The 20,736-nt window shown below is 34.4% G+C and overlaps 4 protein-coding genes, 1 long non-coding RNA gene and 1 pseudogene across 10 annotated transcripts; 5 read left to right on the forward strand and 1 right to left on the reverse strand.

Annotated features, from left to right (window-relative positions):
• Positions 1-2,509: 2,509 nt before the first annotated feature.
• Positions 2,510-3,188, forward strand: LOC140812092 (uncharacterized). The gene has a single exon (XM_073170289.1). The coding sequence runs from the start codon at positions 2,662-2,664 to the stop codon at positions 3,028-3,030; it is 369 nt and encodes a 122-aa protein (XP_073026390.1). The 5' UTR covers positions 2,510-2,661; the 3' UTR covers positions 3,031-3,188.
• A 4,333-nt stretch (positions 3,189-7,521) lies between these two features.
• Positions 7,522-11,899, forward strand: LOC140811939 (uncharacterized). 6 transcript variants are annotated; one of them, XM_073170070.1, is made up of 6 exons: positions 7,522-7,657; positions 8,338-8,707; positions 9,355-9,665; positions 9,748-9,804; positions 10,222-10,676; positions 11,306-11,899. In XM_073170070.1, exons 2-6 carry the CDS (start codon positions 8,451-8,453, stop codon positions 11,612-11,614), a joined length of 1,389 nt encoding a protein of 462 aa, XP_073026171.1. In that variant the 5' UTR covers positions 7,522-7,657; positions 8,338-8,450; the 3' UTR covers positions 11,615-11,899. The 6 variants fall into 6 exon arrangements, with proteins under 6 accessions (XP_073026171.1, XP_073026168.1, XP_073026169.1 ...); XM_073170067.1 differs by lacking the exon at positions 7,522-7,657 and adding an exon at positions 7,664-8,104 and having other exon boundaries at positions 8,333-8,707; XM_073170068.1 differs by lacking the exon at positions 7,522-7,657 and adding an exon at positions 7,664-8,047 and having other exon boundaries at positions 8,333-8,707.
• Positions 11,900-12,035: 136 nt separating this feature from the next.
• LOC140811940 (transcription repressor OFP11-like) lies at positions 12,036-13,805 on the forward strand. Its single transcript, XM_073170074.1, has one exon. The coding sequence runs from the start codon at positions 13,080-13,082 to the stop codon at positions 13,749-13,751; it is 672 nt and encodes a 223-aa protein (XP_073026175.1). The 5' UTR covers positions 12,036-13,079; the 3' UTR covers positions 13,752-13,805.
• Positions 13,806-15,609: 1,804 nt separating this feature from the next.
• On the forward strand, positions 15,610-16,419 carry LOC140811867 (uncharacterized). Its single transcript, XM_073169980.1, has one exon. The coding sequence runs from the start codon at positions 15,701-15,703 to the stop codon at positions 16,226-16,228; it is 528 nt and encodes a 175-aa protein (XP_073026081.1). The 5' UTR covers positions 15,610-15,700; the 3' UTR covers positions 16,229-16,419.
• Positions 16,420-16,427: 8 nt separating this feature from the next.
• Positions 16,428-17,161, reverse strand: LOC140811868 (prefoldin subunit 2-like; annotated as a pseudogene).
• Positions 17,162-19,201: 2,040 nt separating this feature from the next.
• Positions 19,202-19,412, forward strand: LOC140811869 (uncharacterized). The gene is made up of 2 exons (XR_012113557.1): positions 19,202-19,328; positions 19,359-19,412. It is a non-coding gene; the product is annotated as an uncharacterized lncRNA (long non-coding RNA).
• The last annotated feature ends 1,324 nt before the right edge of the window (positions 19,413-20,736 follow it).

The following is a 20,736-nucleotide window of genomic DNA, read 5'->3' on the forward strand; positions in this document are numbered from 1 at the left end:
TTTGTTTTAATTTTCATCTTAAAAATTAAGTAAAAACAAAAATAATCAATATTTTACTATTTTATTTATTATATAAAATAAATAAAATATTAATTTTATTGATCCGGTTCGACCGTCCGGTGGAACCGGTTGAACCGGTTGAACCGTTTTTTAAGGCTTGACCGGTTCGATTAACGGTCCGGTTATAAAAACACTGATACCAACAATATCATCACCAGTGATTATCATGTCATCAACATACAAAGACAGAAGTATACGACTTGCACGAGTACACTTGAAAAATAATGCGGAATCATGATGACTAGGAATAAACCCAAGAGAAGTAATCACTATAGAAAATTTCTCAAACCAAGCACGGGGAGCTTGTTTGAGGCCATAAAGAGCCTTACGAAGTCTACAAACTTCGCCAGGTTGGTGAGCAACACCAGGAGAAGGAGCTGCAAAGACAGATGGTGTAGTTGGGATTGTCCCTTTGTCAACGTGAGACTTAAGACGAATCTCTTCAGCTAACAGTTCACTTACAACCGAGTCAACAGAAGGAAGAGGGTTGCGATGAAGAATCGTCCCACGCAGACCCTCAAAATCATTCCGAAGTGCCATCAAAAATTGTACCAAGCGCTGTTCTTCTCTGCGAGCAATATAAGGTGAGAATGCTCGCAATTCTGCAGATTCTGTCAATGCCAATTGATCCCAGAGTGACGACATGGCAGAATAAAAATCTTGGATGCTCATATCTTTCTGCTGAAGGGCACGAATATCTGTCTCCAATTGATATTGTTTGGCAAAATTAGACTGTGTATACAAGCGTGCCAGATGATCCCAAACCTCCTTAGCAGTCTCATATTTTGCCAATTGAGCACCTATTGAGTGCGCAACAGAATTATTAATCCACGTGATAATCTTTGAATTATCTGCCTCCCAAACATCCAATGATACAGCATAATCAGGGTTCGTCTGGTCTGTAGGCTTATCTCGCACACCTGTGACATAACCCCACATCGATTTCCCCCGCAAGAAATTCTTCATAACATAACCCCAATACGAATAATTTTTGCCATCCAATTGAACACTAATCGACTGAAGAGAATCGTCTTTACGAGTAGCCATGATTCCAAAACCAAACAAAACCGAACGAATAAAACAAAACACAATGCAGAGAAGAAGTCGATTACCAAAGAAAAACTAGACGAACGAAAAGTTGTACGAACACGCGCTGCCCCCCGCACCCCCCAGGGAACTCACCGCAGAGTTCGATCCGCGAAAGCTGTGGATGAGATTAACAGTTCTTCTCTACGATTAACAGATCCATATGAACCTGGCTCTGATACCATGAAGAAATAGAGAGTGACCGAAAAGCTCAAGTCGTAGTATTATAAAAACTGAATAAAGAATACAAAGAGAATATGTTTATATACCTAGGGTAAACACAAAAAGAATAAAATGACTAATCTACCCTTGAGAGCTAACAATAATATATTCTAACAAATACAATGTGCAGTAGCGATAAAATTCTTCAGTAAACAGTTCCGACAACAACTCCACTCATCAGTGAAGTAATTTGGCTTTAAATGTTCAATCGATTCGTGGCAATTGATATCAATTATTGATCAATAAAATTTGTGTGTGTGTGTTTGATCGAGCCTTGACTGTGAACTTCTAATGTCTCGCTCTCACATCAGTTGTTAGATATATTTTAGTTGTTTGTAATTTTAGTGCAATCGATTCATGTTCTTTGTCGCTATTAAAAAAGAAGAAGAAGAAGTTATTTATATGATCGTTTTATAGATTTTTATTCACAATATTTTTCATAGATAACTTGTTGCTCTTTATTTAAAACATGATTGAAACAGTGAACCTTAAATTTTATTGACACCTTGGATTAGACAACCTTCCCGACTTTCAAAAATGAAAGTTTTCGAGTTTTTTTATTTTGTTATAATCTTGTATAATTAATTATTTTTATTTTTACGAAATTAAGTTCATCTCTTAGAATTGAACTATCATGCTCATACTTATGTGAGCACCGCTGTGATGACATTTTAATATTGAATGTGATTAAACATAGAAAAATTACACATCCACTAGTTGAATGTAATTTCATCGGTGTTCATATAAGTGTAAGTGTGCACGGTAGGTGAGTTTACAACATATCAAAAACGAAACGTTAACGTTCAATGCATGATAAAATACGAAGACAAAAAATCTCATTAATTGGCTCTAGAGTTTTCGAATGATACTGTATTATAAAAACTCAAATCAGTTCTGGAGTGAATTTGATTAGATTTTAGAACAAAGTTGACAATTCGAAACATATTGACGGCCAAACAGAGAATCTAATTAACCCCACCATTTTTATTTTAATATAATTTTTGTGAATATAAAATTGAAGGCCAATCAATTAGACCCCTTCCTCCCCTGGGGACCACATTGTCTCATGTTCCAGTGCCTCGAAATAACATGGAGAAAATAATGGCATCTTCCCCTCCTATAAATTCTCTCATTTCTTCTTCCCTTCTTACTTCTGCTCAATCTTAACCACAAAAAAAAAAAAAAACATAATTCACACAATTCTCTCCTAATTTTCTTGCCCGAAAACTTGAAAGAGTTTCTTGAAAGTTTCCGTGTCTTATATGTATTACAGTTGAGCAGCTCAAGAAATTGATGGACATGATTGAATTGGTGAAGTGCGAGTGCTGTGGGTTAAAGGAAGATTGCACACAGGAATACATCACAGAAGTGAAGTCCAAGTTCGACGGTAAATGGCTGTGTGGGCTGTGTTCCGAAGCTGTAAGAGATGAAGCGAGTAGAGGTAAAAAACAGTTCGGAATGGACGAAGCAGTGAAGGCGCACATGTCCTTTTGTCGTAAATTTAAGTCGAATCCCGCGATTCGAGTTGCCGATGGCATGAGACAGATGCTGATCAGAAGAAGATCCGGTGATTTGTCATCTTCTTCATCGTCGAAGAAATACTCGAGATCATCCAACACATCACAAGTTGGAGATGATTCCACGTTTCCTTGTTATAACTAGCCCGATCGGATAATATTTATGTATGAAACGGATCAGTCTCCTCTCCGATCGATCGAGAAGGGTAGTGTTGAGTTATCTTTGATTGGAATAAGGAAATCAATATCAATGTTTGAAGGATGGTTGTACAGAATGGAGGATCCATGGGCTTCATTTGGTTATGTAATTTCTTTTGAAAACATCTTATTTTTAACGTACATTGATCTTTCTATTGAAATCCTTTTCCTCTTTAGTCAAAAGAGAACATAAGTCATGAGGAAAAGAGATTTTAGGTTTACATATGAAATTTTCAAACATCGGAAGTTAAGTTTATATGTATTTAAAGTTACTTTTTAAAATCAATACACAATACATCTAAAAAATATATAATTTTATAATATCTTATTACCCACAGGCCGCCATAAAAACACAATTTTGTTTTTTTGATTTTTTTTTTAAAAAAATCCCCTCTATGGATACTTAATCGCCCATCAACTGATCTCTTTTTCCAATTGTGCTAATTAATAGCGAATTGTTATTTTTTGCATGATTAGGGATGCAAATTCACTTAAAAATTTGTGTAGTATTATATGCGGCTGAAATATTAACAGTACTTTGTTCCGTTTATTTGCTTCTCTCCTATATTATCTTCTTGGTACTAATCGTACGTATTCCTCTAGTCAAAAACTTGTGTGAGACCGTTTCATTGATCATATTTTATGAGACATATATCTTATTTGGGTTATGCATGAAAAAATATTATTTTTTTATGCTAAGAGTATTACTTTTTATTGTGAATATCGGTATGGTTGACATGTCCCACAGATAAAGATTCGTGAGACCGTCTCATAAAAGACCTACTCTTCCCAATTATGTTTTATTTTTTACGGAAAAAGAAAGAAATTGGAGGATTCGAACCTGGAGAGTGGAGACGACAATCGCCCCTCATCCCTCAATTGTAATTTTTTTAAAAAAAAAGAAATTGGAACAAAAAGAGTGAGAAATATAATTAATATAATATATATAACATAAATTAAATAATATTATATATTAATTATAAAAAATAATAGTATAAAAGGTCAACTATCCACTTTACGAGAAAGGTTTCAAATGAATAGTATAATTGTGTACGTAAATTTAATTAATTTAATCGCTATCACTAACCATTAAATGAAGGATAATGGCATGATTCCACTTGTATAATTTCCATTGATTAATTCACTAGCTTCCTCTCGTTAGTCAAGAGCAATAATTAGATATGGCAAATAATTCAACCAATCCACAACTTTATTTAATGAGTTCACCAATATATTTTTCTGGAAGATGAAATTTCAATGATTAATTAAATTCTTGGTAGGAATGTGTTTTTTTAATACAATTTAACATTGTCACTGTAATTTAGATTTGAAATTTTAAGAGCAAATAGAAATAACATCTTTCACGAGTAAGATCTTTCAGTTTTCAATTCTCTGCTTTCTTTTATTTTTCGGTATATCTTTTTTTTATTTATAAAATTATTCTCATTTTTTTTTTACAAATAGTAGTAATCAATACTTTAATGTCTATATATGCCTTTACTTCATCAATACAAGCTTATGCTATAGCACATGTGCTGTATTTATAAAAGAGTATCAGAGTTCAGATATATACTGTGCATGTATTGCGTGTTTATATAATCTTTTTTATAATTTATTTGATTTATATTCAAATAAAGGTGATAATATCATAATTATAAAAGCTAACGAGAGATCATATTGCAGTTTGAAATGATAAAATAAAAGAAAAAACAGACCAAGATACCAAATACTGTGCTTGCTAGCAATACTTTTCTTTTGTATTTTAGGAACAGTTTGGTTCGCTTTCAATTCACGTCGACACATTTTTTTTGTAAATATCTGTAGAATTATTGGATGCGGATTTTTAATTATATTAAGTCAAAATATTAGAAATTTGATAGATCTTAGGTAAAAGATGGAGTGTATATATATATATAATTATGTAATTAAAATAATACGATAGCTAGATAGATCTAAAATGTAGAAAACAAAATGTAGGACATAGTGCATACAGTTTTACCAAAAAGTTATAACTGATGGTAACAGTATAACTCAAATATTTTAAACCGCACAGCGACTCAAGCACCACAGTTTGATCGCTTTACTAAACATAGACAATTATTACATCAAACACATAATAATTGGTTAATATTGAGTTTTAAGATAATTCATTGAATTAAGAATGGTATACTAAACAATTTTTGATAACCATGTAAAAAAAATTAAGATTTGTTGTCCAAACAACTTATTGGACATTTAATAATTGGGTAGGAAATAAGGTCACATTTTGATCCACACCCTGTGGTTACACATACATCAAGAGTATATATACTCTTGATGTAAACTGTATAGTATGAACATATCTATATTAACTTTAAATGTTTTTAAAATATTTGAAAATTAAAAATATCAGAACTCAAATCCTAAAACCATTGAGGACCACTCAAACCCGAACTATATCATAATTGCTCAATCTCGACTTGAACTCGAAGTTGAACAAACTCGATATTCCACTAATTTATAAATTACAAGCAACTCCACCTGACCTAATTAAATACGCTTACTCTCTCCTTTTACCAAGTTATTCGTAACCATGTCCGTGCGTATACAGCACAAAACCATTTAGTACAATCACACTAGCTAGACAATAAAGAGATGCCTTAAATTACACCAAAAGCAACTCTTTATAAAAGAATTCCTCTCTTTTTTTTTCCCTTTCTTGAACTCGTAATTGGACCACTTCACTTTTTTGTTTTTGATTCTACAACCGTCCTTTTATGTTGAAATTCAACTAAAGATGCTCTAATTATGATCCATCTTTTGAAAAATTGGCAAAAGAGAAAAGGAAGCCATTATTATTCTGCAATCATGAATCTTGAATCCTCACGTACAATCACAATAGTCAAGAATTAAACTCAAATAAAATAACGTGTAAGAAATGTGTACGTCAACATTAAACGGTTCAAACATCCTCGGCAAAAGAGTTGAAAATTTTCGCTGAAAGATATGCTCGAAAGGCAAAATAAGCAGTACTTAATGTATTAAATAATCGTGTGTACTCTGTGGTTTTGATTATGTCTTTACATTAAGCAGCCAAATCAACATTAAGAAAAAGTTTTGAAAACATAACAAATAATTTTAGTAGTGGCAAAATGACGGATACCTTTCTCGATTCTCATTTTAATTTTGTTAGATTATGTCATTGGGAATTGGAAAATCTCCGTTAAGTTAACGTTTGAGGTTGAGTTATGTCTAAGTCTTAATCTTAACACGATATCGAAGACATGTTTTGATCATGTCCCAGATCCAACTGGATTGTCTTATGAGTCACTTGATAGTATCTTGTAAATTCATGCTCTATTCACATTCTTGGACGTGAGTGGTGTGTTATATGTCACATATCGGTTAGATTAAGTCCTTGAAAATTAAATATATGAACTTTGACAATCCTCTTTCTTAGCTAACATTTGATATTGAGTTAGGTCAAAATCACAATCTTAATAAATTTCATATTCTTCTAGCAAGATTGTTGTGTTCAAATTCAGGAAAGTCTCACATTCGAACGAAATTTAATTAAATATATAGTAAATCACAAATTAATTAATGAATTGGGAAAATTACTTGAAAAAAAACCATAAAAATAAATTTTCATATCTGAAAAATATGTGTAATATTTTAGTATTATTACATCCATCCTACTTAGGGGTGGGAAAAAATACCGAAATACCAACATACCGAAAAAAATACCGAACTTACCGAAAAAAATCGGTATACCGAAAATTTCGGTACGGCTGTATACCGATAACATTTTCGGTATACCGACATTTTTTCGGTATACCGACAAAATTTTCGATGTCGGTACGGTACCGGTATAAACTTTTTCCATACCAAAAATTCGGTATACCGAATGTGCGGTATACCGAATTTTCGGTACGATATACGGTACCATAGTTCGGTACGGTATACCGTACCGTACCCACCCCTAATCCTACTTTTCTCGTATAAAAACAGAACAAAAATATGAAAATGCAATGATTTTGGTTTCCAAAACATCCTTTTATCTATGTGATTGCAAATAAAGTAAATTTTGATGCAAGATATTAATTAAATGGTATGTCTTTTAACTAATTGTATGTTTTTTATATGTCATTATCCGTGAGACGAGTTCACTCTGTCTATATATATAATAATAAGTAATATTTTTTTATATAAAAAATAATATTTAAAATAAGACAAAAAATACAATAACCTATATCTATTCAACATTTAATTTTATATATTTTTTGGTATTGAGAATTATAGAGTAAGGTTTTAATATAAATTTTAAATTCACGATAGTTTTTAAAGTCTTTTTTGTATTGAATTTTAATATAATTTCTACTTAAAAAGTATTGTACTTTAATTAATTTTGTTTTTATAAAAAAAGAACATGGGCTGTATACAAATTTGGGCCTCAAAAGATTACCCAGATACTTCTCCTGACAACATTTTGATCCAAAACCCTAATCACTCTCCCATGTCAAAAATTACATTTCCTGCTTTCCCCCGCAGTGGCTTCGACAGATGAACAACTTGGTCGCTCGGCACAAGAAGGTGTTTTATTTATCATTCTTAATTTCTTTTTAACAGCAGGATTGCTGCTGTTGCTAATTTTTAGCGGTTTTTAGATAATTTGTTTTTGTTACTTTGTTACCCAGAAAGAGTTTGTGCGTCGTTTTTCAGCTTCATTGTTCCAATTTTAAAGTTTGCTGGAAATTGACGGGTCAATACGAGTATTTGCATCAAAGTTCTATAATGTCGAGGATCAAATTTTGCTGCAAAATTTATTTTTACTTTTATATTTATGTTTGTGATTGGAGCATAGCTTCTTAAAGTTCACAAGGTGTGAACTAAGGCCCGGCCCTTGCTCCTCCACGCTAGTTCAGGTGCAGCTATAAGATAAAGTGCGGGTCAACCAAAAAGCGAAGACTTGGTGCGCTTTGAAGGTTTATAGCTCCTTTTAAGCGCGTCTTAGAGTAGGGATAATGAAATTGAAATGAAATGTAAGCTTTTAATATCATTCATAAAAAAATAGCGCGCATTGGTTATTGTAGTTTAGTAGCTTGTAAAATACATATTCGATTGCATGCATGATTTTTTTTTCTTTATGTTTAGATTCTAGCACATCATCTTGCCTTGTGACTTGTGTCTCGTTTTTTTTTTTTTTTTTTGAATTTAAGATTAAGTTCATATCTGGAACTCGAGTCTGATTGTTGGTTAAATCTTGTCAGCAAAGATCCCTAACTTGGAGGATGGTTCGAGAGAATAAGCAGACTTTTTCGGATATATTGCACGACTCTTGATCATCTATCCACCGTCAGAAGACTCAGCACATCTATTGAATATAATATGTCTGATAAAGGAATTGAACCTCTAAAGGGTTCAGAGGATGTCTTTGTCGATGTGGTGGACTTTTCACGTGGCACAGACGTTGGGATGGTGGCAAAAGAAGATCCCGATGCCACTGAAAATTCAAGTTCGTTTGCCAACTCAACTTCCGGGAATGAAGATACCCCACTATTAAGTGACGCAGAAGTTGATTCAAAGATTTTGATTGATGATAATTTGGTGCCTTTTGATGGATTCAGTAGCCTGTTTCCAATGAGGTTTGGATTTGTGTCATAGAATTATTCTATTGTTTTCTGGCCATGATATATTGAATTTTTTAATATGGGCCTTCATATCATGATTTGAGAAAATTGGGTTTTTAATCTTTTTTAAAATCTAGTTTGTAAAATGCAGATATGTGTCATTGTGTATTTTTTGACATTAATGCATTAAACGTGCCTTGTCAATGTGTCAGCTTTGATTTCTCCGCTGAAGAATGAAATAAAACTCTAACCAGTCCTCATGGTTAGACATTAAATATAGATTGCTAGTTAAATATATTTGTAATACATTTTTACCAAATACTCATTTTTTTTTTTGGAACCGAACATCCATGTCAACTGTCTTTCAAATACTGAGATGAAGTCCCTTAAGCATGACATCTTTATCTTTTTGTGTTTGATCTCTTTGTGATGCATCATGCTCATGTCGAATTTAATATGAAATTTTGTTTTCTCGACATGATAAAAGTTGCTCTGACTTCGATCCATAATTTGACCCTTCAGCTTATGCTACTATTCAATATTTGATTGATGCCCCCAATTTCGGCAAAGAATTAAAATGGTTACATTTTGCATATGTCCTGTTCAACAGTATTAAATCAGCAAATGCCTTTCTCTTCAACTCATTTATCCATTTTTTTCAGGAGGAAAAAGATGACCACTCACTGGAGAAACTTTATACGGCCTCTGATGTGGTGCAGCAAATGGGCAGAATTAAGAATAAAAGAATTAGAGTCACAAGCATCAAAATATGCTCGGCTTATTTCTTCACACAATCGGAGGAAACAAATAGCAGTAGATCAAACATTAGTTGAACAACAGGGCTCAAAGTCTATGCCATTTACATATCAAAGGCCTAGAAGAATGCCCTTAAAAAGGAGGAAAAGAAATAGAGTAGAGGATACAATAGATATTGCATCATACATGTCAAACCATAACCTTTTCTCCGAGCCTGGTACACTTATTTATGCTGATAAATATCTTAATTATCTTTCTTTCAAAGGAAATTTGTGAAATTCGATGCAACATATTTGCAGAAAATAATAGGTCTGACATGGACAAAATTCTTGGCTGGGAGGAACTTGATAATTCAGGTGTGTTAACAGAAGATTTTTTAGGTTATATATGGTTTCATTTTTTGCGTTCCAGATATGTGTTTTCTTTAAATTTGTTATTTAAACAGTATTGCAGAATGTGAGTCTTTTTTCTTCTTAAACATAGAAAAATGTTTTCTAAAAATTAAACTCAACAGAGCCTTTTTTCCCCTCCCGATAGAAAATAACTGATGCTAAATTTGAAGATCCTTTCCCTTAGAATTTATACATTTGCTCTGACTGCTGCACAGCATGGTTCGCTAGTCTCTTGATCGAGTTTGTCTTTTTCTTTGGTATTCTGATTGTGAAGCTATTTGACCGAACTTTAATAATCAATGCTATGTTTAAGAAGTATAGTATTTATTTCTTGTACATAATGCTGTTTCTTAGTTTGTTTTTGCTTGTGTCAACTACTAGATCATAATAATACTGGCAACGATGAGTTTGGAATCAATGATGATTGCTTATATCCTGAAGACAATGACAATATTCTAGAGCACATACTTCAAAAAATCGAGTTAGTACACGCTCAAGTTCACAAGTTGAAGGGTCAACTTGAGACAGTGATGGTAAACAATGCTGACAAGTTTTCTTCCTCTGAGAATTTGAGCAAGCTTGTATCATGCGAAGCACAGACCAGCTGTGTGCGCAGCCCTACATTCTCGGCTTGTAATGGTGATACGGCTTTTGGCATTCATTTTCAGCACATATCAGAATATGAGGAACTTGGAGATTGTATCATGCCTGATAGTGCAGTTTCTAGCTATGGAGAGGTTATTCCTGTTCCAGATATAATTGAAAGTACAGTTGGGCTATTGTCCTCTATTGACGTTTCCCAGCTCGAGGCGCTAGTCGGAGATTCATCAGAGAAGGTGAGACACAATGCTCATTTATTGGTACTATGAAACTGGAACACTAATAACTATCATTTTACGTGGCATTGTAGAATTGAAGTGATATGATAAGAGTTTCTTTGCTATTATGAACCCCAGACATGCCCCACCTCGAGGAAACAATTTAAAATGTCAAATTTAATTTGTAAATTGATCATCAAAATATAAGTTTAAAAGAAAGACTTCTAGCAGTAGGCCTGCACTATACATCATAGAAAGCTTGTTCTCCCTGACCACCTTCTTTCTTTTCCCTTTTCACAATTTCAGTTATTTGTTGGTCCAAAGCTATAAGATTTGATGATACTATTCAACAAAACGGTTGCTCAGAGCTTGTACTGGAAAATTGATTGCTTAGCTACGTGTATAGCAACATTTACCTAAATGGAGTTGTGTGTGTTCCGTGGTTTGAAATACTTTTGTTCCACCGTTGATGCTATCCATATTAATGATGCAACCTTATGAGAGGGAAATTTGTGGAGGAAATTGAGGAGAATTCTTAAAATCAGATTGATATATCATGTGTATTTTACCTTGCAGTGATTTTCTGGTCAAGTTCTATTCAAATGATTTAGTAAAACCAGCTTCTGACACATCTGGCTCATTCACAGATCGTAGATAACATCATGACACATAACGAGGCAGCAGAAGTAGAGAAATCAATGTCAAAAAACAAACATGATCAGTCTGCTGAGAATACTCGAGATACTGAAAATGATTTAGAAGAGATCAATAATGCCACCCAGTTTGCTTTAGAACCTCACTCTATGGCAAAAGCCGTTGCATCACAGGAGCACTCAACTCTGAAACCATGCTTGGTGTTGGGGCTTCACTTTCCAAAGAATAAAAGAAAGCGTGGAGAACGCAAAGCTGGTTCCGGAAACTGGAGTCGTCAACGACCTGGTGAACCATGTGGCTGAGGACTTTAGTAATACAAATCCAATCTCATGAATTCACCACTTTTCACATCTATTCGTGGAATTTAGAGTTGATTGGTTCACTCTGATAAAAAATTATGTAGCGTTGTACAAATCATCTTGGCGTATTAGAAGTGTAGCAGTGATCATGAATTTGAGTTTTTATTTTACCCCTTGAGCCTTATGCTCGCTTTGTTCTGTAGCCATATGGTTGTAAACTTGTAATATCGAGTTATTGCATTGTATTTTTGCCGTGGGAATAATTTAATCCCAAGGAAGTCGGGCTTAGTCTCTTTTTATGTTTCCTTGTTTCCCGGATTCCCAAATTACTCAGAATCTTTGCTCCACTTTCACAACTTTTCTAATGAATTAACAGATGATTCAATTCAAGTATACCATAAATTAATCTTAGAAAATTATTAAACTCGCGATCTACTTAATGGTACACGAAGAGTATAATTAGAAATTCAAAGCCATACAAAACTATGTAAGTGAAACATTGTGACTTAATATTATGGAGAGGACAAAGTTTAGAGAATTATTCAGTAAAGTCTCGTTTTTCTCAAAGAGAAATCATTTCTTTCTTTTGAGGGGGACTGGCCAAACTATAATTTCATTGAAACTAAGAAATATATATTAAATCAAAGAAAATAAATTCCAAAGATTTTGAAGTTTCGAAACAAATACTGAAATTTCTAAATGTGTAGAAGTTCTTGAACTCTGCTTTCCTATTCCTCACTCCATTCAGCTTTAATGCGCAATAGCCAAACATTACTGAAATATGGAGAGAGCTCGTTCTTTTTTCCAGACTTATCACATTTTCCACCACCTGAATTGGCAGTCACTTTCGTTTTCTTGGCTTTCTTAGAAGTGGCTCTTTGAAGCGCCATATGCACATCGGTTTGGTGGTGGGAGGCCATGGTTTTAGTGGTTGAGGTGGAAGCAAGCCCCACATGGATTGGCTGTGGGTGGCTGCTGCCTTAAGGAGATGAATTCGATTTTTAGAGGAAAATAATTGATCAGGTATATGTTAAAATTTGATTCCATTTACGTTGAGAAATATTTCATGCACAACATATTTTTTTCTCCACAAACGGCTACTCAGTACTACTCGACCGCAAAAATAGTTCTTTTAGATCTTCTCAATCTCACTCCTCTCCGACAACTATCTGCTGAGTTTCATGATTCAGAGACTGTTCTTGTCGATTTTGAGGGTTGAAATTGAATACATAGTTTCGCTTGGCTTTCTATATATATCTGTTGTTTATATTGCAATTTACATGCTGTTCAGGTAATGAGTTTACCACTAGTTATACATTGATGGAATGCTACTTTTTGTGTAGAATCTGTTATAGCTAAAAAAATTTCACCGACTGAATAGTGCTTTTTATATATACTTAATCAATAATATTATATATGTTAAACAACTTATGTGCACCGACTGATTCTCCCTCAAAGTGAAAGAAGAATGTCCAGCATCTTGTGGAAGAGTTTCAACCTCTGCTTCTCAAAATTCAATTGTTTGCCCACTATTAAATTTACACCACCTTTCACAGATCAAAAGCCAGATGAAATCTTACATAATCATGAGAAATCTCTCACCTCAACCTCCACGCCCGCCTCAACAGTGGAAGACTTCTTCTTCTCCTCTTCCTCCCCCGAAGATTCTGATACTTCTGACTACATCCCAAATTTCGCCTCCGTCTTCGCCTCCCAGCGCCTTTTCTTTTCCAACCCCGGCAGCTCCAACTCTATCTTCGAGCCAACGAAGGTGGAAGTTCCCGGTCCATTCCTAAGTGGTGGCATCACTGGCATGGCTGTTCGCACGTACTCGCCAGACCCTTATGCCGACTTCCACAAATCGATGCAGGAGATGATCGAAGCGCACGAACTGATGGACGTCGAGTCCAGTTGGGAGTTTCTGCATGAGCTGCTATGTTGTTACTTGACATTAAACCCGAAGCACGCTCATAAGTTTATTGTTGCTGCTTTTGCCGACGTCATCCTATCGCTCTCCAACCCCCCGGAAACCTGCCGGAAATCACGTTCCAGCCTGGCAGCATTGCACTGTACCACCGGCAGTTGCTTGAACGCCTTGTTTCTAAAGGAAGTGCACGAGTTTCGTAATCACTGTATTTAGACGGAGGAAGACATGTAATTTCTGAATTAATTAAATAATATAAATTTTTATAAATGAATTCATAATCCCGTTTCACATATATGACTTTTATTCATTTATACTTCAATTTGAGTTGATTTGATATTTACATCTTTAAATTTGAATTACAACTTTATATATTTTTTGATTGAGAAAAGCATTTTCGATTCGAAATGAATTCGTTGTGTGTTACAAATATATCACTAAGACAAAAACTTGTGTGAGACAGTCTCACGGGTCGTATTTTGTGAGGCAGATATCTTATTTTGGTCATTCATGAAAAAATATTACTTTTTATGTTAAAGAGTATTACTTTTTATTGTGAATATCGCTTAGTTTGACCAGTCTCTCAGATAAAGATTCGTCAGACCGTCTCACAAAAGACATGCTGTATCATTAAATGGTTGGTTTGTGGAATTAATTAGTACTTTTGTTGGAAGTTAGATCTGAATTTATCCGTGGTTAAATTGGAAGGCAATTAATTAAGTTGTTTTAATTTACTCCATCTGTGTTTATGATTATTATTAAGGTCAGGTCTGCATGGCACACAAAATCCGTAAATTACCCTCTACGTTAGGCTTTCCCGCGGAAAAATAATTAAACTGATATTAAAAAGAACCATGAAATGCAATTATTTAATATAATTTTCTATAGAAAAAGGCCAATATTCTAGTTACTCTTCGTTCAATGTAGGAATTTAACCCCAAGTTACCAGGTTTGATTATTCTAGAACATGGTATATATTTAATTTCGATCTTTAATTTCTTGCTAATTAAGGACAAATATATAGAATCCAAGAATTAAATCCAAATGCAATCGAAGGAAAATAATCAAACCGAATTGATTATTCAATCGATGTCCGATAATTATTATTGTTAAGATAGTTGGATTAGGTACGCAACGATGCACCTAATTCCCATAAAATCTCAAGTAGTGAATATCAGTCTTTCCTTTTATTTGTTTATTTATTTATTTTATATGTGGTCTATTGCGTTCTAGGATATGCTGCTAACATTAAATATATCTTTAGTGATTTATGCATGCATTATGTCAAAAAGGGTTAGCTAGTCTGGTGGACCGACTCACTTTTATTATGTTCGAAAATTATCGACTCAATTCATCTATTTTGGTGATGTAATAATAAACTTGGTCAATTTTAGGTAAAATTTGATTGTCTCACCTCGTAACTCACAATACAAAATCTAAACAACGATGTATGTGTAAACTCGAACCAGACTTAATTTGTTTCGGTTTATATCAATTATATTAGACCAAATATTAATGCAAAAGTTTGTGTGAGACGGTCTCACGAGTCATATTTTGTGAGAACTGAGACATATATCCTATTTGGGTCATTCCTGAAAAAATATTATTTTTTATCCTAAGGGTGTGTTTGGTTGAGTGGATTAAATAAGGATAGATTAATAGTCAAATATTTATCGTTAAAATTTTAAGATGTTTTAATAATCATTTTGACCCGATTTAAGATTCAATTTTATGGATAACTATTTGATTAATAAAATTGGATCATAAACCGAGTCAAAATGATTATTAAAACATCTTAAAATTTTAACGATAAATATTTGACTATTAATCTATCCTTATTTAATCCACTCAACCAAACACACCCTAAGAGTATTACTTTTTATTGTAAATATCGATATGTTTAATCTGTGTCACAGATAAAAAATCGTGAGACCGTCTCACAAAAAACCTACTCTAATATTAATTATCTCTTATACACAAATAGAATGTTTTGCAATATAATTTGTATCTCATTTAATACTCGAATCTGGATTATTGGGCTATGAATTTTGATGGGCCTGGTTCATTAGCTTAAACTTAATAATTGGGCTTCTCCTCAAAAGCCCATTATAGAAGACAAATCCAGCTTTTAGGCTCTCCCCTGCTTCATTCCATTACACAGAAGAATGGCACTCACCTTCTCACAGTTTCAAGTCACCCCACACACGCTCGCCTCCACAGATTCCACTCGCCAAAGCTTATATGTTACACAGAAACCTGCAACCATTTTCTCCAAAAAGTCCCCAAAGTTCACACAATTCGCATCCAAGTCCCTCAAATTCACCACAATCTTAAGAGCTTCTCAAGAAGATGAAAACACCACCGCCACCAACGAGAAAAGTATACTCGACCCATCTGCAGAGAGCCAACCAGAGAAATCGAAGAGTGGTGAAATGACGGATTTGGGCAGGGAAATCAAGGCAGCCATGAAGGAGAGGGAGGGTCAGAAGGGGGAAAGCGGTTTTCTGGATGGGGTGGCTCAGGAAATAAGAGAAATTGAGTGGCCAGCGTTTAATAAAGTTCTTGGTACTACGGGAGTCGTGTTGGGAGTGATTGCAGGTTCCAGTGTTGTTTTGCTTACTGTTAATGCCGTTTTGGCTGAGCTTTCGGACAGGGTTTTTGGAGGAAGGGGTGTTCAGGATTTTTTTGGGTGATGAAGATAAGGAGGGATTTGCTGTGTTTTGACTTGCCGATTTTCCTTGTCTTTCACTCTCTTCCGATCGTTTGCTTGTAATTTTGTTGAGGTGATGTAAATTTGATGCAAATTAGGACGATATGTTGGCAAACTTTATCAGAAACAGTGCTCGATTAAAGTGAATGCAAAGTCAGCATTTGGTTTTCTAGATATTAACATGAATGAAATAACACAATCGTAATAAAATACAGTTCGACAATTTTTTTCTAATATGAGCAAGTGTCTGTCTTCAAACCATAGAAAGATACGAGTTTTCACTATCAATTGATACAAAATGGTTTAAGAATTACTTGAGAATCGATAATAGTACACACCAGAGAAGTTACTTCGATCCATTTCTGTTGACAAACGACGCCAATCGTTTTCATCTTGAGATTCCTCAGAATTATCGAAATTCTTGAGCCACTTGTTGATGGTGAGTAGGAATTCTCAGAAAATGGCTCGAATTTATTCATTAGCACCAGCAGGGCCAACAAGCACTCCTTGGGCATTCCCTTCCTTCTTCCCGCTCTCATCCTTCATTGCACCATCACCTCTTGTTATTCTAATCTTGTACTTGGCCTCAAATTCGGTTATTTCCTTTTTCTTCTTCTCCAGGGCCTCATTAAGTCTGGAAATGACCTCTTCGAGACCTTCTTTGTTGCGCTGTACGGCAGGCAATACTTCTTTCACAGTCCTTTCCACGAGAACACCTCCTATCATGCGGTAGCAACGTCTTGATGGATCAAGTGGTTTTATGGCATTCATTACAAGTGAATGTTCGCTGACCTCCATTTCCAGTTCGGTAATTTTGGAGTAGATTTGGTTCATATCAGCCCTCATGGCACCATATATGTTGGCCACATGCTTGTTCGTTCGTTGGTTCCTTGCTACAACTTTCAGAAGTCGCCATCTGTATTGACCTAAAGATAACAAAATCAAATGACTTTCAACAACAACATTGGATCTTCCATCAACTATCGCTCCAAAATAGGCTCTTATCGGTGAATAGATTACAATAAGAACGCAGCCAAATGATTACCAACTAAGCAATGTGTGCTTAGCCGTCTGTAGCGAACAAAGATAAGTCACACATTTGTGATCATTTCCCTTTACATTCCAATAAAAAAGCAAGACTATGATAATCACATATCTGAATTATAAGTCGAATTGAGGCATAATATCAAGAAATTTTCAGTTCTTATTAAGGAACGAAAATTAAATATTATTCCATTGTAACAGAAAGTATGATGTAGCACTGGAATGATACTTGGCATAATAAATGATTTGTTTCCATGGCAGTAATCTTTAGCAACCGAATTGTAATTACTTGTATAGATTTTCTATAAATACAATGACGTAGGTCCTAAGAAAAATAATACGAGTGAGGCTCAATAACTATATCATTAATCTTCTCTCTTTAATTTTTCAGAAGTTTTCCGGTTTATAGCCCTGTCAAACACGGCATAGGAGCCAAAAGAGGCTAATGTCCAAATCAATCAAGGTAATGGATCTTACCACGGCAGTTTTAATAACATCAGAAATTCATCCTCTAGGATGTCGCAGGTTCTCTTTTCACACGGCCTATAGCACAGGTTACTAAAAATCTGAATGCTAATCTCTCAAGTTTATTATTTCCAGAGATTATAATTTAGATGGTTATCTCAGAGGATCAAAATCTTGTCCTCCAGAAGTTGTGGACAGTCACAGACCAAATAGTGAAATGCTTGTTACTGACTCGGCACCTTTTGATTGGTGGCACCAAGAACAATCGCTATCAGGTTGGCTTTTATTGTCTATTACTGAAGCGTTCTCAACCAACTACTCGAGCGTAATACATCTCGAGTGGTACGGTATGCTCTTGAACATCTTTTTGCTTTAAAATGCTCTCAGAAAACATCTACAATTTCTATATGTCCCTGTTGATGACCAAATAAAAGGTCCTTGACAAAATCATCCATATTCTACCTTATTATTATTCTTAAAATGTTGACATGGCTGTAACAGTTCAGAACCATCATCACAAGACTAGCAGTAAAGATAATCATCACGATTACAATCACTTGCATGTTCAAATAGTGTTTAACTCCGACACAAATACTAAACCTAATAATAATTGCCACTCGACATAATAAGGGCAATAAGGCATCCAAACTGCCAACTTGCCATTCATGTCAGAAAAATAATCTACATATCAGATAATATTATTTTATACTACTAAACACCAACATCAGCATGACCAAAAACCTACAAAATGGTGGATCAACTGGTTCAAACTTTCATCTGCTCTGTCAACACAGGAATTCATGTAATAGCTGACCCAGGTAGTTGGAATTAAGAACTCAATGCCTATCAAGAAATTTCCAGATTGCAAACTCCAGAATTGAAGAGATTTGTGAGGGGATCAGGGTGCAGAGATAAAAATTGGGGAAATTTATAAAATTTCATACGTCCAAACTGTAGCATTGGGCTATAAAACATTGGTGCATGGCATTTCTTCATTTATGCAAAGCGGCTGCTTGTGTAATGGCTCCCATACTAATGGGCAGAGCTGGCTAATCAGTCCAGTAAAGGTATTCTTGAAAATAGCTGACCCCAGTGAGTTATAATTAAGACTTTCACAACGAAATCTGAAGTTTACAGCAGAAGGTTAAATACTTGCTCCACAAATTACAGTTAAAAGAAGTGAAGAACGTGTGCACAACAAGTGTCCCCGACCCATCATCAAAATGCACAAGAATTGAATAGCTCGAAAACAAAACAAATTACTACCATGAAATCAAGTTTAACAGCCAGTGTCAGCCACCATAAATGAAACCTAGAAAGATTCCATTTTTCAACCAAAGATAGTATGTGCTACGTCAATAACCAACCACAACAACGCATAGAATTTACAGCCACAAGGTATATCGATAGTTCGTATGAATCGATTAGGCTCAGGAAAATAAACAATCAATCAGAAAAGAAACGCAACACCTGAGGAGTTAAACTAAGCGGAGGAGCAGAGAAGGTAATATGGAGGCCAAGGTCTCCGGCACGGTCGTCCAGCCGCCAGGAAGCAGGGCGAACCGAAAAGCGCCGTCTTTCACAAAACAAGTTTTAATTAATAGAAGAAAGAAAAAAATACTATTTCCTCGGCACCGTGATGGGAAAAAAAAGAATTATTTAAAATAATAATCAGACTAATTATAAGTCAAAAGAAAATCTAAATTTGTAAGGCCCACTCAATCTCTTATTTGGACCCTTCATACTATCAGCCCGAAGGTTGCTTTGAAGGTCCATTGAAATAAGATGCTGGGCCAGCTTAAAGGAATTCGAAGCTACTGGACAGCCCAATAAATCGGCCCATCCAAAATTTGTTTTCGCCACTAAAATTTGGAAAGAAAGAAAGTTCATATTGAAATTGAAGTGAAATAAAGTTGAACAATAATAGTGTGTTGTCTACTCACTCAAATCATGTCACGGCAATGAGAAAGTAACCTAATGATTGCATGTATTTTATTGAATTTAAATTTCACCCAATATATATTTTCATAAAAAAAATTAATATTTCCTCACTTAATTTAATTTAAGTAGGTAAACAGGGAATTAAAGCAATGAATAAGACATAAAGAAACTAATATCCACAACCCATCTTCCTTTAATAAGAAATTTGTCTAAATCTAATTTAATTAGTTAAACATCTTATCTGTGAAATTTGAACCCAAAACCACTTGATCTTGAAGCACTATATGATCTTACTTCGTTTGTGTGCTATGAATGTGATTTAAGTTTTACCATGATCTAATCATTAAAGCGTTAATCTTTTCTTTCAAGTTTATATACTTAGTGTCTCATAAGGTTTTTGATTTTTAATTATCATTTGTTTTGTCGAACAAAGAGGATCATATATCTTCGTAATGATATGATACTGTCTAATTTGGTATAGATTCTTATAGACTTGTTCTGGACTTTACTCAAAAGGCCAGTCTTTTCCACTGCGTTGGAGCACACACCTCACGTGAAATATTTGGAACACTGTCTGTCGAGAGCTCATCATGTATTTATTGGAAATCCTCACCTCCTCGTTTGGTATCTAAGGTCGATTAATCTCACATGACTCTATCTAGAACATAACTCTAATTATATAACTTGTTAGACAGTAGAAGTCAAATATCTCAACAATAATATGATATTGTTTATTTTGGATCGAAGCACTCTTGAATTTGATTTTGAACTTTACCTAAAAGACTTGATATCATTTGAGATATTTTTCCATCTTATTAACCCATGATTTTTTTTTTTTTTTTTTTTTTATTTTGCAATGTGAAATTTTGATTGAATTCTCAACAAAACCTACATGTTTCATTTAAATCTAATATATATCCACGTGTTAATATTTTTATTTATTTATTCCGTCACGGGAGTTGGCTAAGTTACCTATTATATTTATTTATGCATACAGTAAAAGAATATTATTAATTTTTTTATATTTATTTATGCATACAG

This window comes from Primulina eburnea, chromosome 14 (assembly GCF_022965805.1).
Source record: "Primulina eburnea isolate SZY01 chromosome 14, ASM2296580v1, whole genome shotgun sequence".
NCBI classification, from domain to species: Eukaryota; Viridiplantae; Streptophyta; class Magnoliopsida; order Lamiales; family Gesneriaceae; genus Primulina; species Primulina eburnea.

What these genes read in the sequence shown, in the direction of transcription:
- LOC140812092 (XM_073170289.1), top strand. Translation starts at nt 2,662, where the DNA reads ATGGACATGATTGAATTGGTGAAGTGCGAGTGCTGTGGGTTAAAGGAA.
- LOC140811939 (XM_073170070.1), top strand. Translation starts at nt 8,451, where the DNA reads ATGTCTGATAAAGGAATTGAACCTCTAAAGGGTTCAGAGGATGTCTTT. An exon ending in AGTAGCCTGTTTCCAATGAG is followed by an intron (nt 8,708 to 9,354) that starts GTTTGGATTTGT and finishes CATTTTTTTCAG; the next exon opens with GAGGAAAAAGATGACCACTC. An exon ending in TAACCTTTTCTCCGAGCCTG is followed by an intron (nt 9,666 to 9,747) that starts GTACACTTATTT and finishes ACATATTTGCAG; the next exon opens with AAAATAATAGGTCTGACATG.
- LOC140811940 (XM_073170074.1), top strand. Translation starts at nt 13,080, where the DNA reads ATGTCCAGCATCTTGTGGAAGAGTTTCAACCTCTGCTTCTCAAAATTC.
- LOC140811867 (XM_073169980.1), top strand. Translation starts at nt 15,701, where the DNA reads ATGGCACTCACCTTCTCACAGTTTCAAGTCACCCCACACACGCTCGCC.